At 33.8% G+C, this 21297-nt stretch overlaps 2 protein-coding genes across 3 annotated transcripts in view; one reads left to right on the forward strand and one right to left on the reverse strand.

The window, feature by feature from the left end:
* The window catches only part of LOC126878435 (androgen-dependent TFPI-regulating protein-like), a 43451-nt gene extending 32648 nt beyond the window's left edge, over window positions 1-10803 (forward strand). For both annotated transcript variants that reach the window (XM_028275493.2, XM_050654872.1), the window contains exons 2-3: window positions 1743-2101; window positions 10553-10803. In XM_028275493.2, the coding sequence (XP_028131294.1) occupies window positions 1743-2101; window positions 10553-10739 (546 nt within the window). In that variant the 3' untranslated portion in view covers window positions 10740-10803. The remainder of the gene's footprint in view (window positions 1-1742; window positions 2102-10552) is intronic.
* Window positions 10804-12086: 1283 nt separating this feature from the next.
* LOC114327003 (pleiotropic regulator 1) lies at window positions 12087-21202 on the reverse strand. The gene is made up of 6 exons (XM_028275502.2): window positions 20972-21202; window positions 17444-17801; window positions 15310-15495; window positions 15020-15214; window positions 14714-14832; window positions 12087-12604 (listed from the first exon to the last, which is right to left on the reverse strand). The coding sequence occupies exons 1-6, from the start codon at window positions 21085-21087 to the stop codon at window positions 12211-12213; spliced, it is 1368 nt and encodes a 455-aa protein (XP_028131303.1). The 5' UTR covers window positions 21088-21202; the 3' UTR covers window positions 12087-12210.
* Window positions 21203-21297: the final 95 nt, after the last annotated feature.

A 21297-nucleotide genomic window follows, 5' to 3' on the forward strand; every position in this document is an offset into this window, starting at 1 on the left:
ACTTAAAGAGATAGCTAGTTCTTGGATAACTGTTTGTATCATTGCAAATTATTAATTCAGGTAATAAATAATGTGATAATTTTTTCACTAACTATGTATTCAGTGATTGTAATAATTTATATGCACAACAAAAACTAATACTCAATCAATCGAAAAAAGAGGAAAAGTGTTAAAGTGATGTTTTAATAATATATTGTTACTATGGAACACTTACAATTTTGAACATCTTTAACAACAAAATACTTGGATTACAGAATATATTATCCTGATGTATTCTCTGCTAGGATCTTCCACAAATAATACACAATAAATAACTTTTTATTAAGTTCACGTCTTAAATCAATTATTTATCAAATACACTATATATCAATATTATTTAATCAGCAACTCAAAATATTCCCGATGCCATGTCAAATATTTAAAATTGTCACTGATTGTCACTGTCTGACTGACAATATGCATATATATCTGAGTGCGTTGTAAGATAAAGATAGATTTGGAAAATATTGACACGGACATTGTGTTCATTTTTTACGTATCCTGAAAAAACCAATAAATATTTTTAAAAAATTTAAACGCAGAATGAAAGACTAAATTATTACCGAGGGCCGAAAGTCTCTTAGAATAAATAAAAAGTTTATTTTTAATGAGATATTTGAAATTAAAAATCACACTAAATGTTCTCTTAATTTTTTACCCCTTTAACTTATTAAAATAAACATTATAAAAGTTCTCAGGGACTTTCGGCCCTTGCTAATAACGTAATCTTTCATTCTGCGTTTAAATTATTTAAAAATACTTATTAGTTTTCTCAGGATTCTAAAAAAATGAATACCCATTTGAATAGCATTGCAGCCGAAAATACGTAGACACCCGATTAATTTTTAAACATTTTGTCGTCAGATTTCGTTAGTTTCATGTTTGCTTAAATAAGTTAAGTGGCAAACTTTTCAGTTTATAATTTTAACCAACACAACAGCAAAACATAATTCATGAAGAAGTTTTCTGGAAAAGTTTAAGTCAAAATATGCAATAGGAAAAAGTTATGTGACTTTATAAACGAGCGGCACACCCCCAAAAAACTTATTTCTCGATATACTGTGTGGTGTGATGACCACGGTGTGGTGAATGGCTAATTTTGGTCTTACTGTATATTTTTGATGGTGCTGAATACAAAAATTAGGTTTATTTTGAATTTTACGTGGGGGAACATTGGCGAAATCGCAATTTTGCCCTAAAAATAAAAAAAAATGAAGTCACATTTTTCTGCCTTAACTCGCTACAGCTCTGTTCCATTTTAATATTTTTTTCTGAAATTTTTACAGTATATATTTCTTACCTTTCTGAAGACTTGCAGGTAACCTGTTTCAATCTTTCTGTGTTATTGCAATAAAAGTTATGAATTGATTAAAGTAAAAGGTGCAGATTCCTAAATTGCAAAGTTTAATCGCAAAAGTTGAGTGACAAAATTTTAAATTTAGCTTTTTAATTAATTTATGTTAAAATATAGGGTACAGAGAATAAAATATTTTATAGAAAAAATGGAGCAACTTTTAATTATTCTAGGAAAAACGTGATTTCTTTTTTTTTGACCACGAAAATATAAAGAATGACTAAAATTTGCCATTCACCTATCATGGTCGCTTTTTCGATTTCTAAGCCTCAAATTAAGGGTGTGCCACTCGTCTAATAATATCTTTGTAAATTTTTCATATAAAGTAATGTATTTTATTTTGTTTCAGATGCTCCAAATCTTCTTCATTTCGCTAGCCGTCCTAGATGAACTCTCAAAACTTCTGAGCTTACCATCAAAAGTCCAGAATCTCCTCAGCAAAGTCAGGGCCTACATATTCAACAGCCTCGTGTTTCCATGCAGCACATTAGTAGTTTTTACGTTTTGGTCTATCTGGGCTGTGGATAGAGAACTGATATTCCCGAAAGTTATGGACACATTCTTTCCATCGTGGTTGAATCATGTGTTACATACTTTCATAGCTATTCCTTTAGTTATAGAGATATTGCTGCCAAAGAAAGATAATTTTGTGCAATTCAAGAATGCAGCTCCTATTTTATTATTTTATGCTGGATTATACCAGACATTGTGAGTATATAAATCATATTTTTGAGTACATTAACCTTTGAGCGGGCACGCACAATATTATAACATGAGTGGGCGCGTGTCGTAAATTTTACGACATTTTGTAAATAATGTTTTTTTTATATAATTGAGAAAATAGTTAAAACAAAGTTCATATTATACTTACATAAAACTTTTTCGGCTGCGGAGATTTTGTCAATATCGGGCACGTGTGCGTACACCCGATACGTTGTTAGTTTAGGAACATACTAAACTAAACCACTCAATCTCACAAGCTTAGAAACTCTACTCGCTAAACCGTGTGATTGTATGAGCGGAGGGTCCAATACGCCTCTTTCATACTTAACGACTTTAGTCGTCACGACAAACGGTCGTACGACCGTTTGTCGTGCTCATCGGACTTTCACACTTTACGACAGTATTCGTCTTATTGTCGTAGAGAGCACAAGGCGTAGAATGAATCGGGCAAAAATTTTGGCTTTATGGTTAATTTATCGCCGTAAAAAAATACAGAGACGTAATTGCCTACATTGGGGGCATCCAATCAATGGAAGAAGAGAAGAAGTAGGTTTAAATCATACACTTTTTAGAGATTTAAGAAATGACCAATTATTTCCGCATGTCAGTGACAAATTTCCTCGCCCTTCTTATACAGGGTGTAACAAAAATACAGGTCATAAATTAAACCACATATTCTGGGAACAAAAATAGTTCGAATGAACCTAACTTACCTTAGTACAAATATGCACACAAAAAAAGTTACAGCCCTTTGAAGTTACAAAATGAAAATCGATTTTTTCGAATATATCGAAAACTATTAGAGATTTTTTGTTGAAAATGGACATGTGGCATTCTTATGGCAAGAACATCTTAAAGCAAACTTATAGTGAAATTTGTGCACCCCATCAATATTTTATGGGGGTTTTGTTCCCTTAAACCCCCCCAAACTTTTGTGTCCGTTTCAAATAAATTATTATTCTGGTGCCATTAGTTACATTAAATATTTTTAAAACTTTTTTGCCTCTTAGTATTTTTTCGATAAGGCAGTTTCTATCGAGTTGCGGCTTCTTTTTTAATATGTTTACATAAAAATTTTATGAGGGTTTTGTTCCTTTAAACCCCCTAAATGTTTGTGTACGTTCCAATTAAACTATTACTGCGATACCATTAGTTAAACACAGTGTTTTTAAAACTTTTTTGCCTCTTTGTATTTTTTTGATAAAGCATCTTTTATCGAGATGTGGCTTCTTTTTTAATATGGTTCCAAATATACCTAAAAATGTAAATCATAAATAAATTTTCATATTATTACCAAGTCTCCATAATCGTACTTTACCATATACAAATATGTGGTGGATTTGACAAATATTCAAATATCTCGATAAAAACTGACTTTTGGAAAAAGTACTAAGATACAAAAAAGTTTTTAAAAACTTGTGTTTAACTAATGGCGCTACAATAATAATTAAATTGAAACGTACACAAAAGTTTGGGGGGGAGGGAGGGGGGGGGTTTAAAGGAACCAAACCCCCATAAAATGTTTATGGGGTGTCCAAATTTCATTATAATCTTTTCTTAAAATACTACCGCCATAACAATACCACATGTCCATTTTTAATAAAAAATCTCTAATAGTTTTCGATATATTGGAAAAAATCGATTTTCATTTTGTAACTTCAAAGGGCTGTAACTTTTTTTCCGTGCACATTCGTACTAAGGTAAGTTATGTTCAATCGAACTATTTTAGGTCCCAGAATACGCGATTAAATTTATGACCTGTATTTTTGTTACACCCTGTATATTGGTAGTATGAAATTGTTTCCCAATCTTTTGGGATCATTTTCTCCTTCCATGCATCTTTGCATATTATCCACAGCCAGTCTTTCCCTTTCTCTCCTAAGTATTTGATCATTTCTGGTGCAATTTCATCCTCCCCTGGAGCTTTACCTATCTTTAATTTTCGTATCGCTTCTACTTTGTACCAGTTCTTCTCTTGAAATCTCTCTTAATTGTTCCCCCCATGTCATTTGTTTCTCTCAGCCTTTCTTGCGGTGTACTTCCAAATTTTTCTTTATACCTACATGTTATCAAATTACAAAACATTAAATTACATAAATTTTGTTTTTGTTCGCCCTGATCATCTTTGGTAATTTTTCTCCCATCTTCATCCACACCATCCTTCCATCTCAGTTTTGGCCTACCCCTATTTCTACTTCCCACAGGTTGTGGCATAAGGATTCTTCTAGGACGGTTGTTCTGCTGTGATTTTGCTAGATGTCCTGCCCATCTTAGTCTTCCTATTCTTATAAGAGATACTACGTCTTTACCACCAAATTTTTGTTTATGTACTTGGAAGGGAAACGAGAAACGACCGTGCGCGAGTCGCGTAGAAATATTGCAACTATCTTAAATAATTCATATTGTCAATTGAAATTGTCAAATTGACGTATATTTCATACCGTCTGTCATTGAAGCAGAAAAATTATATATTGCTCCACAATATTGATATGATATGCAATTATTATATAAAGGTAAATTTAATTAATTGTATTTTGCTTGCAGTACTGCATTTTAATAACTAATTTTATTTACTACATACAATTGTTTACGTTTGCATAACATAACCTGCATCTTATTTTTTCTTCTTATTATTTTTTTGGACTATGGCCTTGACAATTATCCAGCAACCAGGACTAATATAATTGGCCAATATAATTAAAAGTGCGAATAAAAGTACAGTGCGTAGAAATAGAGGTCGCTTTGCCGAACTTGCACGGTCCCATCCTCCTCCAAACACAATTTTCACAGATGCTACCGAATATTCCTCTCAGGATCCTTCGTTCAAATATAAGCAGAAGGTTTTCATCTGCCTTGGAAATGGAAATTAATTCTTTACTATAACACAGTGGCGGCTCGTGGTTTTAGGGACAGGGTCGGCAAGGTTTTGTCTCCTCAGATAGGTATGCCATCTAATTAAAAGGCTTCAATTTCATAGAAGATTTTTGGTTTTTGTTTTTTTTTTATTTTTTTTTGTTTTTTTTTGTAAACCTGTTTATAAATTAACTCTAGTCTATGTTGTTTCGAAGTAGCAAAATGGGTTATAACGTCATTGTAAAATTTATTATTGTTTTGGAGAGGTTTTAAAAGTTTTTTTCTATTGACATTTGAGACAAGTTTGACATTCTCTCTTGTTTCATGGTGTTTCAACAATACGTTTTGACTTTTTTGAGACAAGAGAAATCCCGTTCATTTGAGGCAGAATTTGCCCACATTTGAGCACAATAATTTATTAAATTCGGGAAAAGTTTGTTGTACATACCTAATGAATTGCAGTATATAAAATTAAACATATTTTGTAACTTATCCCACCTTCCGAAAATATTTAGATCAGCATATAAAACTGTTAATCCATTTTCTTATTTTATTTGAATAAAGAATGATGGATAATTTTTAATGAACTTGTCTAATAGATATTTTGAAAATTCCTTGTATTCAAGTATTGAATACTTCAGAAGTATTCACTTCTGAGAAAAGTTACACTGACATAAAAGTTGGGTAACTAAATTTCCTACAATATAGGATTGGTTAAAAATTTTAAAAAGTGTCATCCTGGTTGCAATACAGCAATAATTGCGAAAAAAACATAAAAAATAAGTATTCGCATTTTACGTTTTTCAACCATTTATGCTAACACTTACGACCTTCATATTTTAACCAGAAAACCTTTATGATAACTATAATAAAACAATACTGTAAATTTCATTAAGATAGATTCAAAACATTTTGAAAAATAAATTTTGCAATCTAGCTTTTGCAAAAAAAATTAATTTTTTCAAAATGTTGCAGTACTGACAATAAAACAGACAGCAAGTTGAATTTTTTTACATATAGAAGAAAGGTACAGTATTCTTCTATACGTAAAAATAAATTCAACTTGCTGTCTGCTTTATTTTCAGTTCTGCAACATTTTGAAAAAATTAATTTTTTTGCGAAAGCTGGATTGCAAAATTTATCTTGCAAAATCTAGTGAACCGATCTTAATGAAATTCACAGTATTTTTTTTATTATATGATATAGTTTTTCTGGGTAAAATTATGAAGGTCTTAAGTGTAGCATAAACGGTTGAAAAACGTAAAATGCGAATACTTGTTTTTTATGATTTTTTCGCATTTATTGCTATTTTGCAACAAGGGTGACAATTTTTAAAATTTTTAGCTAATCCTTTATTGTAGAAAATTTAATTACGCAACTTTTATGTCAGTGCAACTTTTCTCGAAAATGAATACTTTTAAAGTTATAATCAAAAAATGAAGAAAAAAGTCGAATTTTTCGTTTATTTTTTGACATTTTGATTATTTAAACAGTGTTCCGGACCTTTTTGAGTGGGAGGATAACTCAAATAATATTATTATATGAGTTATTTTCAAGCAATTTCTGCAAACAAATATGAGTCACCTCTCAACGTCCAAATTAAATCTCAACGTCCAAATACGTGTTTTGTGGCCGTTTGCAGATCACCGCTGTGCTCGGCAGATTGTTTTTCTGCCGTACTTGTCATTCAAATAAATACGGGGAATGTATAATTGGTTGCCTATCGACTAATATTTCATAGCGTCTTATTACAAGCAAATGCTCAACTGGGTACAGCTAGCCGAAGCGGGCCATGAATTCACACAATCGCAGTCGGGTGTATGGCTGACTAGGATCCTTAATTTGAAAAGTCTCTTACGCACAGCGCACAGGGATCACTTAACGTATCAGATCGTTCGAATTATTTTAAAAACAATGAATACAATTTAGTCTGTATTATCTCACAGATACTATTTTTATTTCACAGAAACGAATATCATCAACTCTGATTAACTTCTATAGGTATTTAAAAAAATCTATAATGTGTCCATAAATGTGTGGGTCGGCACTGCCGACCCTGACAAGCCGCCACTGCTATAACAATATTCGCTAAAAGTTCCCCCACCCCGTGCCTCGTAAAAACAAAATCCGATGTCTTTCAAATATGTTATATTGTTTACCGGAACATTGATAATAGGAATATTATCAACCTGTATAATTATAGACCAGGGCGCATCTGTAAAAATATTAATACATTTGGATGTTGAGAGATGACTCATATTTTTTTGCAGAAATTGCTTGAAAATAACTCATATAATAATATTTGAGTTATCCTCCTACTCAAAAAGGTCCGGAACATTGTTTAAATAATCAAAATGTCAAAAATGAAGGAAAAATTCGATTTTTTTCTTGGTTTTTTGATTATATCTTTAAAAGTACAGTAGAACCCCGCAAATCCGAACTTTCGGCAAATCCGAACCAACGGAAAGTGAAAAAAAATTTTAAAAATTCAAAATAAAAATTTAAAAACATGTTTACTATGTGAGAAAATAATTACGTAAGATGCTACCTACAGTATTAAACACTGGAACACTAATGGGTGAATAAAAGCGTCGAGTTAGACTAAACACAATCAATACAGGAATGTGCATAATACACATTTTCCATGGTATACTATGAACGAAAACATTGAAAAAGATAAGAAACATGAGAAACATAGTGTAATCAATATCCAGATTACAAATTAAATGAATCATTTACATGGCCGAATTCCCATGTCCCGTGACGAAACAAAACTACTGGCGTTAGCGATTTAATATTTCAGTGATCTAAATATTTTTCAGCTTTAGAATATTGGAGGCATAAACGTGCGGATAGAGTTTCATAAAGGGATCAGTGGCAGTCCAAATCTTTTAAAAATCATCTTCGTTAGCTTCTTAGGCTAACTTTCGGATAATCCGAACTTTTCGGAATCCGAACAGGCTGTCCCCCCAATTAGTTCGGATTTGCGGGGTTCTACTGTATTCATTTTCGAGAAAAGTTGCGTAATTAAATTTCCTACAATATAGGATTAACTGGAAATTTTAAAAATTGTCACCCTTGTTGCAAAATAGCAATAATTTCGATAAAACCATAAAAAAACAAGTATTCGAATTTTACGTTTCTCAACCATTTATGCTACACTTGGGACCTTCATATTTCACCCAGAAAACTTTATGATATGATAAAACAATACGGTAAATTTCATTAAGATCGGTTTAATAGATTTTGCAATCCAGCTTTCGCAAAAAATTTTCATTTTTTCAAAATGTTGCAGCACTGAAAATAAAGCAGACAGCAAGTTGAATTTTTTTTACATATAAAAAATACTGTACATTTCATTTGCAATTTGCAAAATTAAAATTAAAATTTGAAAAATTAACTACCACGGACGGCGTCACGAATTTTTTTAAATAAACATTCATTTTTGATGCTACGCGCAGGACAACGGATACGTTCGCTCTGATTGGACATTCTAATGACCTTTGATAATGATTGATAAATTTTAATTTTTAGTACATTTCGAAATAAATAAATAAATTTGTTTATTGCAAAATAAAAACACATACTCTGTCCTTTGAAATAACACTTTTTTTAGCAAATACTTTCTTTGTTCATATATTTTAACTTAGAAAAGAAAAGTGTATTATTTTTAAACATATGCAATTGTTTAAATAATTTTTCACAAACAATAATCAAATTATCTAGTTTGATTTTTGTGGAATTAAAGTATTTAAATACAACAAAATATAGAGTAAGAAAATAATATATTAGATAAAGATTGGAATAAATTTTGGTGGAAATCAACTTGTGTGAATCGAACACCGCTGTCCTGCGCGTTGCACCAAAAATTAATGTTTATTTAAAAAAATTCTTGACGCCGTGGTAGTTAACCGATTTTAATTTTGCAAATTGCAAATGAAAGGTGCAGTATTCTTCTATTTATAAAAAAAAATAACTTACTATCTGCTTTATTTTCAGTCCTGCAACATTTTGAAAAAATGATTTTTTTTTGCGAAAGCTGGATTGCAAAATTTTTATTTGCAAAGTCTATTAACCCGCCGTTACACGCGTCTTCTATTGTGACGTGGTTGCACGCGTATGAGCGTCGCCCTCACCTACATAAATTCGACTTATTTCGAGGAAGAATGAATGTCAACATGTATAAATATAAAATGGGTTGTACTCACATATTATAGAAAGTCTCGCAAACCAATTTTTTTATTAATTTAACAAAACAAAAGTAAAAATAATATAGATCAAAAAGCAAATTTTCTTAATTTTCAATTTCAGCAAGCCACTGAAGAAATTAACGTTCTTTACGCGAATTCATTTTACTAAAAATACAAATTAAAATTAACAACTGTTCTGAAGCTATTTCTTTGTGGCATTTATGTAATTAACTATTAATATTTTGTATTTCGATAACGACGTCCGGGGTGGAATTCGAAACGTCAATAAAATTAATTTTTCAAGTTAAATTGTGGCTTATTTCCCAATTAGAATAGGTAAATTTAAAAATCGGTTCTTAACCAGTGGCGCACCTAGAAGAATTTTCCTCTGGGGGGGGGGGTTTGTTTGGACACCGAAAGTTTTTTGTATTATTTGTAAAAGACAAGTTACATTTTCCTACTTTCTTTTATATATATTTCTATATGCTCTGGGTGGGATTTTAACCCCCAAACCCCCCTCGGTGTGCCACTGTTCCTAACCTAATCCAAACAATCATATTTTAATTAAACCTACCTAAATATTAAATAAAAACCTAAAAGTTTCTTTGAGATAACAGAAACGTGATTTCACCGTGATTGCACGCGCAGTGAGGAATTCCCTCACTTAAAGAGGGATGTCTCTTCTTTCAACTATCACACAGCACACTGACCGCCTGAAATATTCTATAACTTTTTCATACCCTCTCATGAACCATGCTAAAGGCATTCCTGGGTGCTTAAGGTTATCGTATTAGTTTACACAATTTCATTGGTTATAAACAAATATGGTGAGGGATTCCCTCATAGCGCGTGTAATGGCGGGTTAAACCGATCTTAACTAAATTTACAGTATTGTTTTATCATATCATAAAGTTTTTCTGGGTGAAATATGAAGGTCCTAAGTGTAGCAGAAATAGTTGAAAAACGTAAAATGCAAATACTTGTTTTTTAAGGTTTTTCGCAATTATTGCTATTTTACAACAAGGGTAACAATTTAAAAAAAATTTAACCAATCTTATATTGTAGGAAATTTAATTAAGCAACTTTTATTTTAGTGCAACTTTTCTCGAAAATGAATACTATTAAAGTTATAATCAAGAAACGAAGAAAAAATCTAATTTTTCCTTCATGTTTTGACATTTTGATTATTTAAACAGTGTTCCGTACCTTTTTGAGTGGGAGGATAACTCAATTATTATTATATGGGTTAATTCCAAGCAATTTCTGCAAAAAAAAATAGTCACCTCTCAACGTCCATCTCAAAACAGATCCTGGACTATTATTCTAAAATGAATATAACAGAAACAGCAACTAAATTAAAAAAAAAATTATACTTTGTTTTTTTTTATTTCAGGTATTTTTCCATATACCTCAGGGATGGAGTATGGCTATATCCAATATATAAAGTTCTTAGCATACCCCAAATGGTGTTATTTAATATAGTACAAATGTTATTGATATTAGGATTCCAGTATGTAGGTATAAGTCTCCAAAATAGTAAAATGAAGAAAACGGAAGTAGGTAAAAAGAAAGTCAAGTGATTCATTTTATATTATTTATTGGCAATAAACGCACTAGCAATAATAAATTGTTCAGTTTTAAAAAGTGTTTGAATTTATCCTTTATTGTTACGTCAGTTACTAAACCTGGATAGTTCTTAACCCAGAACTATTTCAAGTAGGTCCGGATCCCGCGTATGAAAAAAAAGTTGATTAATAAATAGCAAGCTGAAAATTTGTTAATAGCTTAAGGGTGTCTAGTCGGATAAACTTTGATATATGGGAACACTGGAACAGGGGCAGTATTAATTGTGGAACAGGTTAAAAAGTTGGAACGATAAGACCACGAAAACGGCACGTTTATTTTGTCCGACAGAACAGACTTAAACTCTCCGAACAGAGATTAAATTCTTATGCAAAAATCAGACTGCTATTTATCACCTGTCATCATTCCTGTCATTTGACATATTCTACATGTTCCACTCAATAAAACGCCCATTTGGTGATAAATAGCAGTCTGATTTTTGCATGAGAGTTTAATCTCTGTTGGGAGAGTTTAAGTCTGTTCTGTCGGACAAAATACATGTGCCGTTTTCGTGGTCTGACCGTTTCAAATTTTTAACCTGTTCCACAATTAAAACTTCCCCTGTTCCAGTGTTCCCATATATCAAAGTTTGTCCGACTAGACACCCTTAAGCTATTAACAAATTTTCAGCTTGCTATTAATCAGCTTTTTTTTCATACGCGGGATCCAGACCTAAAGCTGTGAGTGTTTCACTGCTAATGTTCAAAAGTGTCGTACCATTTTAAAAAGTTACAAAATTAAAGAAACCTGCAAGATGGAGATTAGTATATGTCGCAACACTGCCGATCTGTCAAATAGAGGGCCTATAGCGGGAAGAATACAATTTTTAAAGAGTTATATTAGATAAAAATAAATGTGATTTTCTTCTTGATGAAAATCCACTATCACATCACTTGAAGCCATGTCTTGTTGTTGTTGCTGCCTATTTATAATTATCTTTTTTTGTGAGACTGTTCCTTATAGCACCATCTTCTTGATTTGTCAAATATTTTGGATGTCCTGGAAATATTTTTGGAACACCACTTTCTCTAAGATTAGATCTTTTTAACACAGTATCAGCAGAATGCATAATATATAAACACAAACAGATTTTTCAAAGGTCCTCTATTCACTGTTGTAAAATTTTCATGTCAGGGCCTAATGATCCAGATGCCAGGAGGTTATGGTTAGTTATATTAGCAGAGAAAGTGAGCTGACCTGAACTGAGAGGGAATCAAACAGTTACAAACACATGCATAGCATGTAAAATAATAAGCATATTTTTAATACCTGCATAAAAATCCTCACTTGATTAAAAAAAATCGTATGGTAAAAAATTATATTACAATCACTTATCTTTAAAATACAATAATTATTCATACTTAAAAAACTTTGTATCCTTTGTAAGAATGTTTATCACATAAACCGATAAAAAAGTAAAAGAACACGTTAGAATTTTCTTCTCTTAAGAATATCAGGCTTCCAGTTGATCGGATGCGACTCCTCAGTTGCTGTATCATCTTCCTTATAAATTTTTATAGTCTTATCAGCCTCTGTTGTTATTAACCTAGATCCAGAATTATCGAAAGTCATCGCAAATATGACAGCTTCGTTATCCATAGATCCTGGTTGGACAGGGGCCTGCAACCTTTGAAAATTGTATCCGGTTCTCCAGTCCCAAAAGTGAAGAGTGCCGTTGTCTCCCCCGGATACTAAAACGCCTTCTGGATTTACTGCCAGGCAGTTTATGATAGTGTTGTGGCCAGATAAGTTTTGAATGAACTTTCCTTCGGGACATTTCCACTGCTTTATGTTGTCAGGTGATCCGGAAGCGAACATATTTCTGAAAATATTATAAACATTAGAATATTACAAAGCAAGCATATCAATCAAGGCAAACAGTTTAAATAAACATAAATTAGATGCTGTAAGACCCTGTCCCTTTCCGTTAAGGAAAGAAAAATCCCAAAGAAGGGGGAAAAATCTTTGGGCCTGTTCTTGATAAAGCAGCAGGACAATATAGGATAAGAACTAACAAAGAGACTAACTGGCTGACATAAACTGTCATTAACAACTTTTATAGAACCTAGTTTTCAAAAGAAACAAAATCAGCAAAAGTATTTATAGATCTAACAGCAGCATATGATACTGTTTGGAGACAGGGATTAATATATAAACTGGCCCGTATTATCCCCTGCAGAAAGATAATTAACCTCATTGACAACATGCTGACAAACAAAGCCTTCCAGGTTATAATGGGAAAGGAGACGAGTAGACAGATGAAACTTAACAATGGCCTTCCACAGGGTTCTGTCCTTGCCCCTTTACTTTTCAGCCTCTATATTGCTGACATGCCTGAAACCGAATCTCGGAAGTTTGGATATGCTGACGACTGGACCCTTGCAACAAGCCACCAATCTTTAGAAACTACAGAAATCACTCTCACGAATGACTTATCCATCCTCAGCGAATACCCTAAGAAATGGAGACTACAACCAAGTACTACAAAAACTGAAGTATCAGCTTTTCATCTCAACAACAAGATGGCAAACAGAGAATTGCGAGTGTATTTTAATAACAAGCTGTTACACAATAAATACCCGAAATACCTTGAGGTTACTCTACTCTAGACAGAATGCTCACATTCAGAGAACACCTGACGAAAACAGCAGCAAAATTGAAAACACGCAACAATATAATACAGAAACTCTGCGGCACTACATGGGGGTCCACAGCATCAACTTTAAGATCCTCTGCTCTTGGCCTGATATATCCGGTGGCAGAATACTGTGCACCAGTGTGGCTAAATAGCAGGCACACTCACCTGGTCGACACCCAACTAAACCGTGCTATGTGTATGATAACAGGCACAATTAAGCCCACCCCTACAATGTGGCTACCTACCCTTAGTAATATAGCACCACCCAACCTACGCCGCGAACATGCATTGGTTAAAGAATATAACAAAATAATGGACAGTCGCCAGCTTCTAGTCCACAACGACATCCCCGATATTCTTGGAAACCGTCTCCGATCCAGGTAACCCCCTCTACAATCTGCTCAAGCGCTACAGCAATCCAACTTTGACTCAAATACCCGATGGAGAGAAGATTGGGAAAGTAAGAGAGATCCGCATTACCATAGTCTACCGGACATCGAATCGAACAAAGTGTGGAAGATGCGCCGACTTCCTCTACAGATGGGGTAACCTTACCTCGCTTTCTTGTGACTGCGGCGCTGCAAGACAGACGATCAGTGACATTGTTCAGAACTGCCCACGCAGAGCATACACAGGCGACCCTATAGACTTTGTAATGGCAACCGAAGGGTCAATGGAATATATAAAACAACTGGACATCTGTTTGTGATGCATTGTATAATGCATAAATCTAAATATATTCTGTGACGTACTTAAGCCATACGCTAAATAAAAAAAAAACTAACAAAGAGCTCAAAGAAGTATACCCAGAAACTAACATAATAAAACAAATAAACTCCAGAAGACTCTAATAGGTAGGACACCTCAGAAGACATTCTGATGAAAGAATAGTAAAGCTGGTATGGGAAGCGGTCCAACCAGGAAGAAGACCATGTGGACGCTCTCGACTCCGGTGGTGAGATAATGTAGCAGGAAAACTTAAAGCTATAGACGTGGAGAATTAGATCGATACTACTCAAGACAGAGAGCAATGGAGGCATGTTATCGAGTTGGCTAAAACCCACAAAGGGTTGTAACGCCACGGATTAAGTAAGTAAGACTGCCTCTCACTGTACTAGTAAATGACTTACTTTGAACTGATTCTACCAGCTCTTTGAGCCATTAAGCCAATATATATTAAAGCTATAGTATTAAACGCATTAAAAATAAATATGTACAATAAAAAAAGATACAGTTATTAATCGCACATAGTTGCATACAGTTATTAATCGCACAATGGCTAGTTTTACTTACAAAGTTGGATGAAAAACGATATCCCTCACACTTTTCTTGTGGTTGGTCAATGTACAAATAGATTTTCCTGCTGCTAAGTCCCATAATCTAATGGTGGAATCGTGTGATCCAGTAATAACCTAAAATATACAATCATTTATACATAGTTATAGAGTATGCAATACTAAATTGAATTAAATAAGAAATTGAAAAGTGTTCCCTGAACAACCTGTGAACCTCACTGAATAAAAGGAATACATAAATGATGTTGATGCAATTAATGAATAGAACAATTTTTTATCTCTAGTATAATTGAAAATAATTTACCTGAGGCTCTGTTGCTTGGGAAATGACTGTCGAAACAGTATGTGTATGACCTGTCAGTGTATGAATATTAGCTTTGGTCCGCATATCCCACACTCTGGCAGTAGAGTCTCGACCAGCTGTCAACAGTACATCAATTGTGGGATGAAGTGATAATGAATATACAGCTGACAAATGCCCATGATAATGCCTGACAACCTAGAAAATAAAGAATGCATATTTATTGAACAAATCTCTCAAATATTGAATTAATTGGTTTAATGGAAACATCCAGAAATATGATTTTTACTGACCTTATTGTATTCAAGATCCCAACATTTCACTTGTCTATCCTCGCCACAACTAAACAAGTAAGGATGTCTAGGACTAATGGCCAAACCTCGGACTGTACTGACATGTCCAGTTAGTGAAACTTTTAACTGGCCTGTAGCCAAATCCCAAATTTTTATAATTCTATCTGCTGCTCCTGTAGCAAACCACTGAAAAAATATATGTTATTAAAATCTAAGGCTGACATAATAAGGAACTTGCACATTTTTTTTTATTACATAATAATGTTCAGTTTTGTATAAAAATGAGATTTCCAAAATTTCATGCTTCAAAAACTCATAATAACTTAGAAGTACAAATTTAAATTCTTCGGTATCTTAAAATAGGTCAAACGGCCCGTGACGTCACTTAGTTTAATTATATGGTTCCGTTTATGGTTATAATTAGGTATATTATTCTTCTTCTTCTTTAGTTTATTGGCCTCCACCTATTTTGGTATACCTCGTCGCGAAATAAAGGAAAAATATTTATATTCTATTAACATTTATCGTATGTCATTGTAATAATATATACGTTGACATTGGAGTTTGATATAGTTATTGAAGGAAAGGAAAGAAGGTTTACTACGGAAAATAAAACAATTTTGTAAAAGTACAGTTTTCTATGAATAGTTCAAATGATCAAAACACTTGTAACGTCAAATAAATGTATTTTCTACTGACGTTTATAACGTCTAATTTAAAATTCTGTTTACTTTGTTGGAAAAATGTAAATGTACAAACGAATGACGTCACGACGCGTTTTAGGCCACCTGTTTTAATTTGAATTTTTAATCGCCTTTGGGGGCTAAATGAAAGACCTACAAAAATTTTTTATCTTTGATACATGTTTTAAATTATGTTCTGTTGTGATTTATAACATTTTTTTCGAATTTAAAAATTTATGCAAGTTCCCTATTATACCTACGTAAAAAAGTTTTCCACCTAGTAAATTGTTATTTTGATTTAACAATTGTTAAAACAACAACGTAAACAACAATTGTAAAAAGTAAATTGTTATTTTGATTTAACAATGTTTACATTATTAATTTGACTTAGGTATATTTGACAGTTGACAGTTATATTGTACCTATTTGTTAGTTTTAGTTCTAATAAATTTTGTTGGTTAGTTACATAAATAAATTAAGTAAAAATGAAAAAATGACTTGTTATTTGAGGAAGGTGGAAAAACCATATGTATAACATGGGAGTAAAGTGCCTTTTCCTCCCATGAATGATTACTGCCCTCTGCTACGCGTCGGGCAGTAAACTTCATTCTCGGGAGGAAAACTAGCACTTTCCTCCCTTGTTATACAAATAGCTATTTAATGATAGTTGTTAGGTCTTTGACTTAAGACTATGCTACATATAATAATTTTCATATGGGAGGGGATGATAGACTAGTACAATAGGTTGATCTCAGTGATGGGAAATTAAAACCTTGGTAAACACCAAGGGCGTAGCGTGAAGGCACAAACAACATAAGATATGCAGGCAACAGTATATTAATGTAAGGACTAGAGACATGTAAAACAAGGTTACACAAGTGAATAAAAAATATGGAAGTACAAATAACCCAGGTATAGAATGAGTACCAAAATTGATGCAATAACCGTCCACATGCAGATTGCATAGTTTTGAGGAATATGTGCATATATCGATCCTAAGGACTATGCTATTAACAGTTTTGGTGCAATAACCGTCCATGTTGTTCTACATTGAATTTCTTACACAGTATATGTACGGATTTTACTACAAACTGTGCCAAGGTATTTTTAAAGGCAAGAAATGTCATAAACTTAATTTCGACAAAAGTGGTCTTTGACCGGTTATTGCACCAAACCCTTCAATTGGCCTATCTAGGCTGTACATTGAATAAAGACTGGGATCATTCACGGAAAATAAAATGTAGACTCAAAAGAGCCAGATACGCATTCTGTATTGGTGAGTTAATATTCTGTGACTGAACCAAAGTGGATTGCTGCAAAAAGCGTCTGGTTCAGAATGTATCTTTAATACTACCTTTATACTATAAATTTATACTACAGTATACTGATGAATATCAAGAGATTGTGTCAACGGGTTTAATCTCTAAATTGATTGATAAACATTTACATACCTCATTTCCTGGTTCTACAGCCACACATTTCACCCACCCCAAATGTCCAGCAATTACTCTGTACAGTTTCCATGGAGCGTGCCATTTTGGTTTTGGCATTGTAGGTGCCCTTTTCAATTGATTACTCAATTGATTCTGATTAGTATTTTGTTGGCTTTTTAATACTAAACTATTATCAGTGTAAGGAACCACTGCACTGTCTGCTGGCTGACCATCTGGAGTCTCTGCTGTTCCAGGAGGGGGTGGATTTGGACCAGCTTCAGCGTCCCTCAGGTTTTTCATGGCTTGCATTCTTTTAACGTCATCGAATACCATACCATAAGAGTCTCTTGCCTTAACCAACCTTCGTATTTTTTCTCTAAAACATATACTTAATTTTTAAACGCAATTATCAAACAGTTGACTTGGACTTTATGAGAAGATGTGTTGGCTTTCTCTAGAGAAAGCCAATGAATATCACTTGAACTTATACATTGGCTTCGTTGATTATGAAAAGGCATTCGACTCCATAGAAGTTTGGGCAATAGAGAGAGCTATGAACAACTGCAGGATAGATTCTCGATACAGAATGCTCATACATAATATTTATAAGAAAGCTACAATGAAAATACAAATAGATGAGAAAACCAAAGCTATACCAATCAACAGAGGAGTTCGCCAGGGAGACGTTATTTCACCAAAGCTGTTCACACTGGGACTTGAAGAAGTGTTCAAAGACATTAACTGGGTAGATAAAGGAATAAATGTTAATGGAAGAAAACTGAGTCATTTGAGATATGCTGATGACATTGTAATATTCGCTACAAGTTTCGAAGAATTACAGACCACGATGAACTATTTCAAGCTTCAGAAAAAGTAGGTCTTAAGATGAACTTGGAAAAAACAAAAGTAATGACAAATACACCGAACATTACAAAAATAATGTTGAATGACATAGATTTATAAACAGTAAGCGAATACATCTACCTGGGACAGATAATGAAAGTTAACAAAGAAAATCAAACTGCCGTTTAGTGTGGGCAGGATTTGGAAAACTGAGTTGGATCTTGAAAAACACACACTAAAATAGAACAATATTTGAGAACCAGAGTTTATGATCAGTGTATCCTCCCTATACTTACGTATGGTCCACAGACGTGGACACTCACCAAGGCCAATATGGATAAAATAGTAAAGGCACAGAGAGCAATGGAAAGATCAATGCTCGGGGTGAGGCTCATAGACAAAAAAACAAATACATGGATTAGAAGTCAGCCCCGGCCCCAGGGGTGGGCGAACTGGGCGGCTGCCCAGGGCGGCAAATTTTAGAACACAGCAATTTTTTTAAATTAAAGAAATAATAAATTATGTTTTTAATATTATAAAACATCAATATTATGAACATGAGCGGCAAAAATGCAACTGTAAATACGAGAATTAAATAAGTCAAACAATAACAATTGCAAGGTTCATTCGACGGGAAATCGACAACACCGCCTTCTTCTTCCTCGCATAAGAATTGTGGGCTCAGAACTACCCCTCCCAGAGGGGTGTTATAATGTTAGAAGTGTTTAGTGTTATTAAAAATAATTGTGTACGTGCAGTAATGGATGGTAGAAAACGTCTTTCTGGTAGTCAGTACAGAAAAAAGAGGGCAGAGAAGGAGATTGAAACAAAAGGCTTAAAATTTTTATAGGTAAATTTTTAAAACCGTTACACACCGATGCTGACAATATTGCTCAACCTAGAGAACATACAGCGGTTGTCGCTCCTTTTGAGTCTGTCAATATTCACCCAGACCTAGGCCTATCATCTGCATCCACGTCTGCTGCCGTTCCTCCCAGTCCAACGACAGTCACCTAGGAAATCATCAGCATCAACGTCTGATGCCGCCCCCTCTCAGTCCAACGACAGTCATCTAGCTAGGACAATCATCAGCATACATGTCTGCTGCCGCTCCCTCTCAGTCCAACGACAGACATTTGGGACAATCATTAGCATCTATGTCAGCTACTGATGACACTACTACTGTGATAGGTAACAATGTTATTATTGATGTGATGCTTCAACTTTTGATGAGTCAAAAGGTGTAAATTATGCTGATCTAAAAGATGAACTCAAAGTAATTTCCACGATTGTGAAGCCCAAGAGTACACCTCTAGAGACCCTGAAAATGATTAGAGACTATGATTTTGATTCCGCACCCAAAGTTAGTGTTGCGTTGAGGATTTTATTAACCCTACCAGTGACAGTAGCCTCTGGAGAGAGAAGCTTTTCAAACCTAAAACTAATAAAAAATTACTTAAGATCAACTACATCCCAGGAACGTTCGAGTGCTCTAGCGACAATATCTATTAAACACGAAATAGCTGAATCCTTGGACCTTGGAGAATTATTAAATGATTTTTTCCCGTGCCAAGGAACGAAGAGTTCTACTTACTTACTTAAAAAAGTAAGTGTGTAATTATTGATATGGATGGTGAGTTTTTGGATATTAAAAGATGTTAATTTATAGTAATGTAGTAAAATTTCATGAAAATATTGCAAATAGATGTGTTTTTAAGCGTGTATCGTTCAAATAAAGTGGAAAATGGCGTATTAAATAATTTAGCACAAAGCACACATCAATAAAAATACAATCGTGGTTTAAGTTGGCGATCGCTGAAGGAAGGTGGTGAGTCATGGATCTACCAAGGGGAGGGGGCGGTGGTCGCCAATCTTGCCCAGGGCGGCAAAATCCCTAGGGCCGGGCCTGATTAGAAGCAAAACCAAAGTAAAAGACGCAGGAGAACATGCCGCCAAATTAAAGTGGAGCTTCGCAGGACACAATGCCCGACTGAAGGATAAAAGATGGAATCACGAAATACAACAATGGAGACCGTGGTTAGGAAGAAGAAGTAGAGGAAGGCCACAAATGAGATGGGCCGATGACATAAAGAAGTTTGGAGGACACAACTGAAACAGGTGGCGAAAAATAAACAACACTGGATTGAATTGGGGGAGGCCTATGTCCAAAGTTGGATTACTGGAGGCTGAAGAAGAAGAAGAGAAGATGTGTACAAATCACCAGAAAGAATAGAATAAGAACAGAGGAAATATGGAACTAGAATGCTCAATAATTACAAAAAAGGTTGGAAAACAGAGCCCTGCCATGCCAATGGTACAGGCATGTACAAAGAATGCACAGGTGGCTTAAAAGAATAATATATTGGACTAGGACATGGGAAGAAGGCGGAAAGGAAGACCTGCTATGAGATGGTTGTGTAGGAAATGCCATGATAGAGACATCAGAGCAGGTGACTGGGAGAATAGAGTGATGTAGAGGATGAAAACAGCGAACTCATAATGGAAAAAAGCCGAAACAACGCAATTACCCTGAATGAACGATTTTGAGTCAGGACAGGAGTTTTTGTTTAGATGGTCAAAATAGTCTTATAGTACATTGAATTTACTATGCTATTGAAGCTATTTCACATTATATAAATAAGAGAAAGAGCGACGAAAACGGTTTCCACAACGAAATACATAATATAAGCATTAAAAACTTACGCAGTATCATCAATTGATGGCAGAATTCCTTGGTTGGCTAAAAACATATCATGAGATCGTTTTAAAGACCTGAACACAAGAGTGTGAACAGAATGTCTTTGGACGTCTTCTGTCATGGTTATAAATCAGGAAAAAATTATTCTAATTAATAATTATTTCATTGAAAATTTCTATCCTAAATAATAAAATTTTCATTTAGATCTAACCTAACCTCACTTAACGTTTCTTAAATAAAAACATCAAAATATGTCAAATGTCAATAAATAAGTAAATTTTTACCTTCTCTTATGCAACACCTATTACCGACGAGATAAAAAAATCTGAAT

This window comes from Diabrotica virgifera, chromosome 6 (assembly GCF_917563875.1).
Source record: "Diabrotica virgifera virgifera chromosome 6, PGI_DIABVI_V3a".
In the NCBI taxonomy this organism is placed as follows: Eukaryota; Metazoa; Arthropoda; class Insecta; order Coleoptera; family Chrysomelidae; genus Diabrotica; species Diabrotica virgifera.

Bases quoted from the DNA above. Each gene is read 5' to 3' on its own strand.
- LOC114327003 (XM_028275502.2), bottom strand. From the start codon at position 21,087: ATGACAGAAGACGTCCAAAGACATTCTGTTCACACTCTTGTGTTCAGG. The intron at 15,496-17,443 runs GTATGTAAATGT...ATATTTTTTCAG, and splicing joins CTGTAGAACCAGGAAATGAG to TGGTTTGCTACAGGAGCAGC. The intron at 15,215-15,309 runs GTCAGTAAAAAT...TTTATTTTCTAG, and splicing joins GGGATCTTGAATACAATAAG to GTTGTCAGGCATTATCATGG.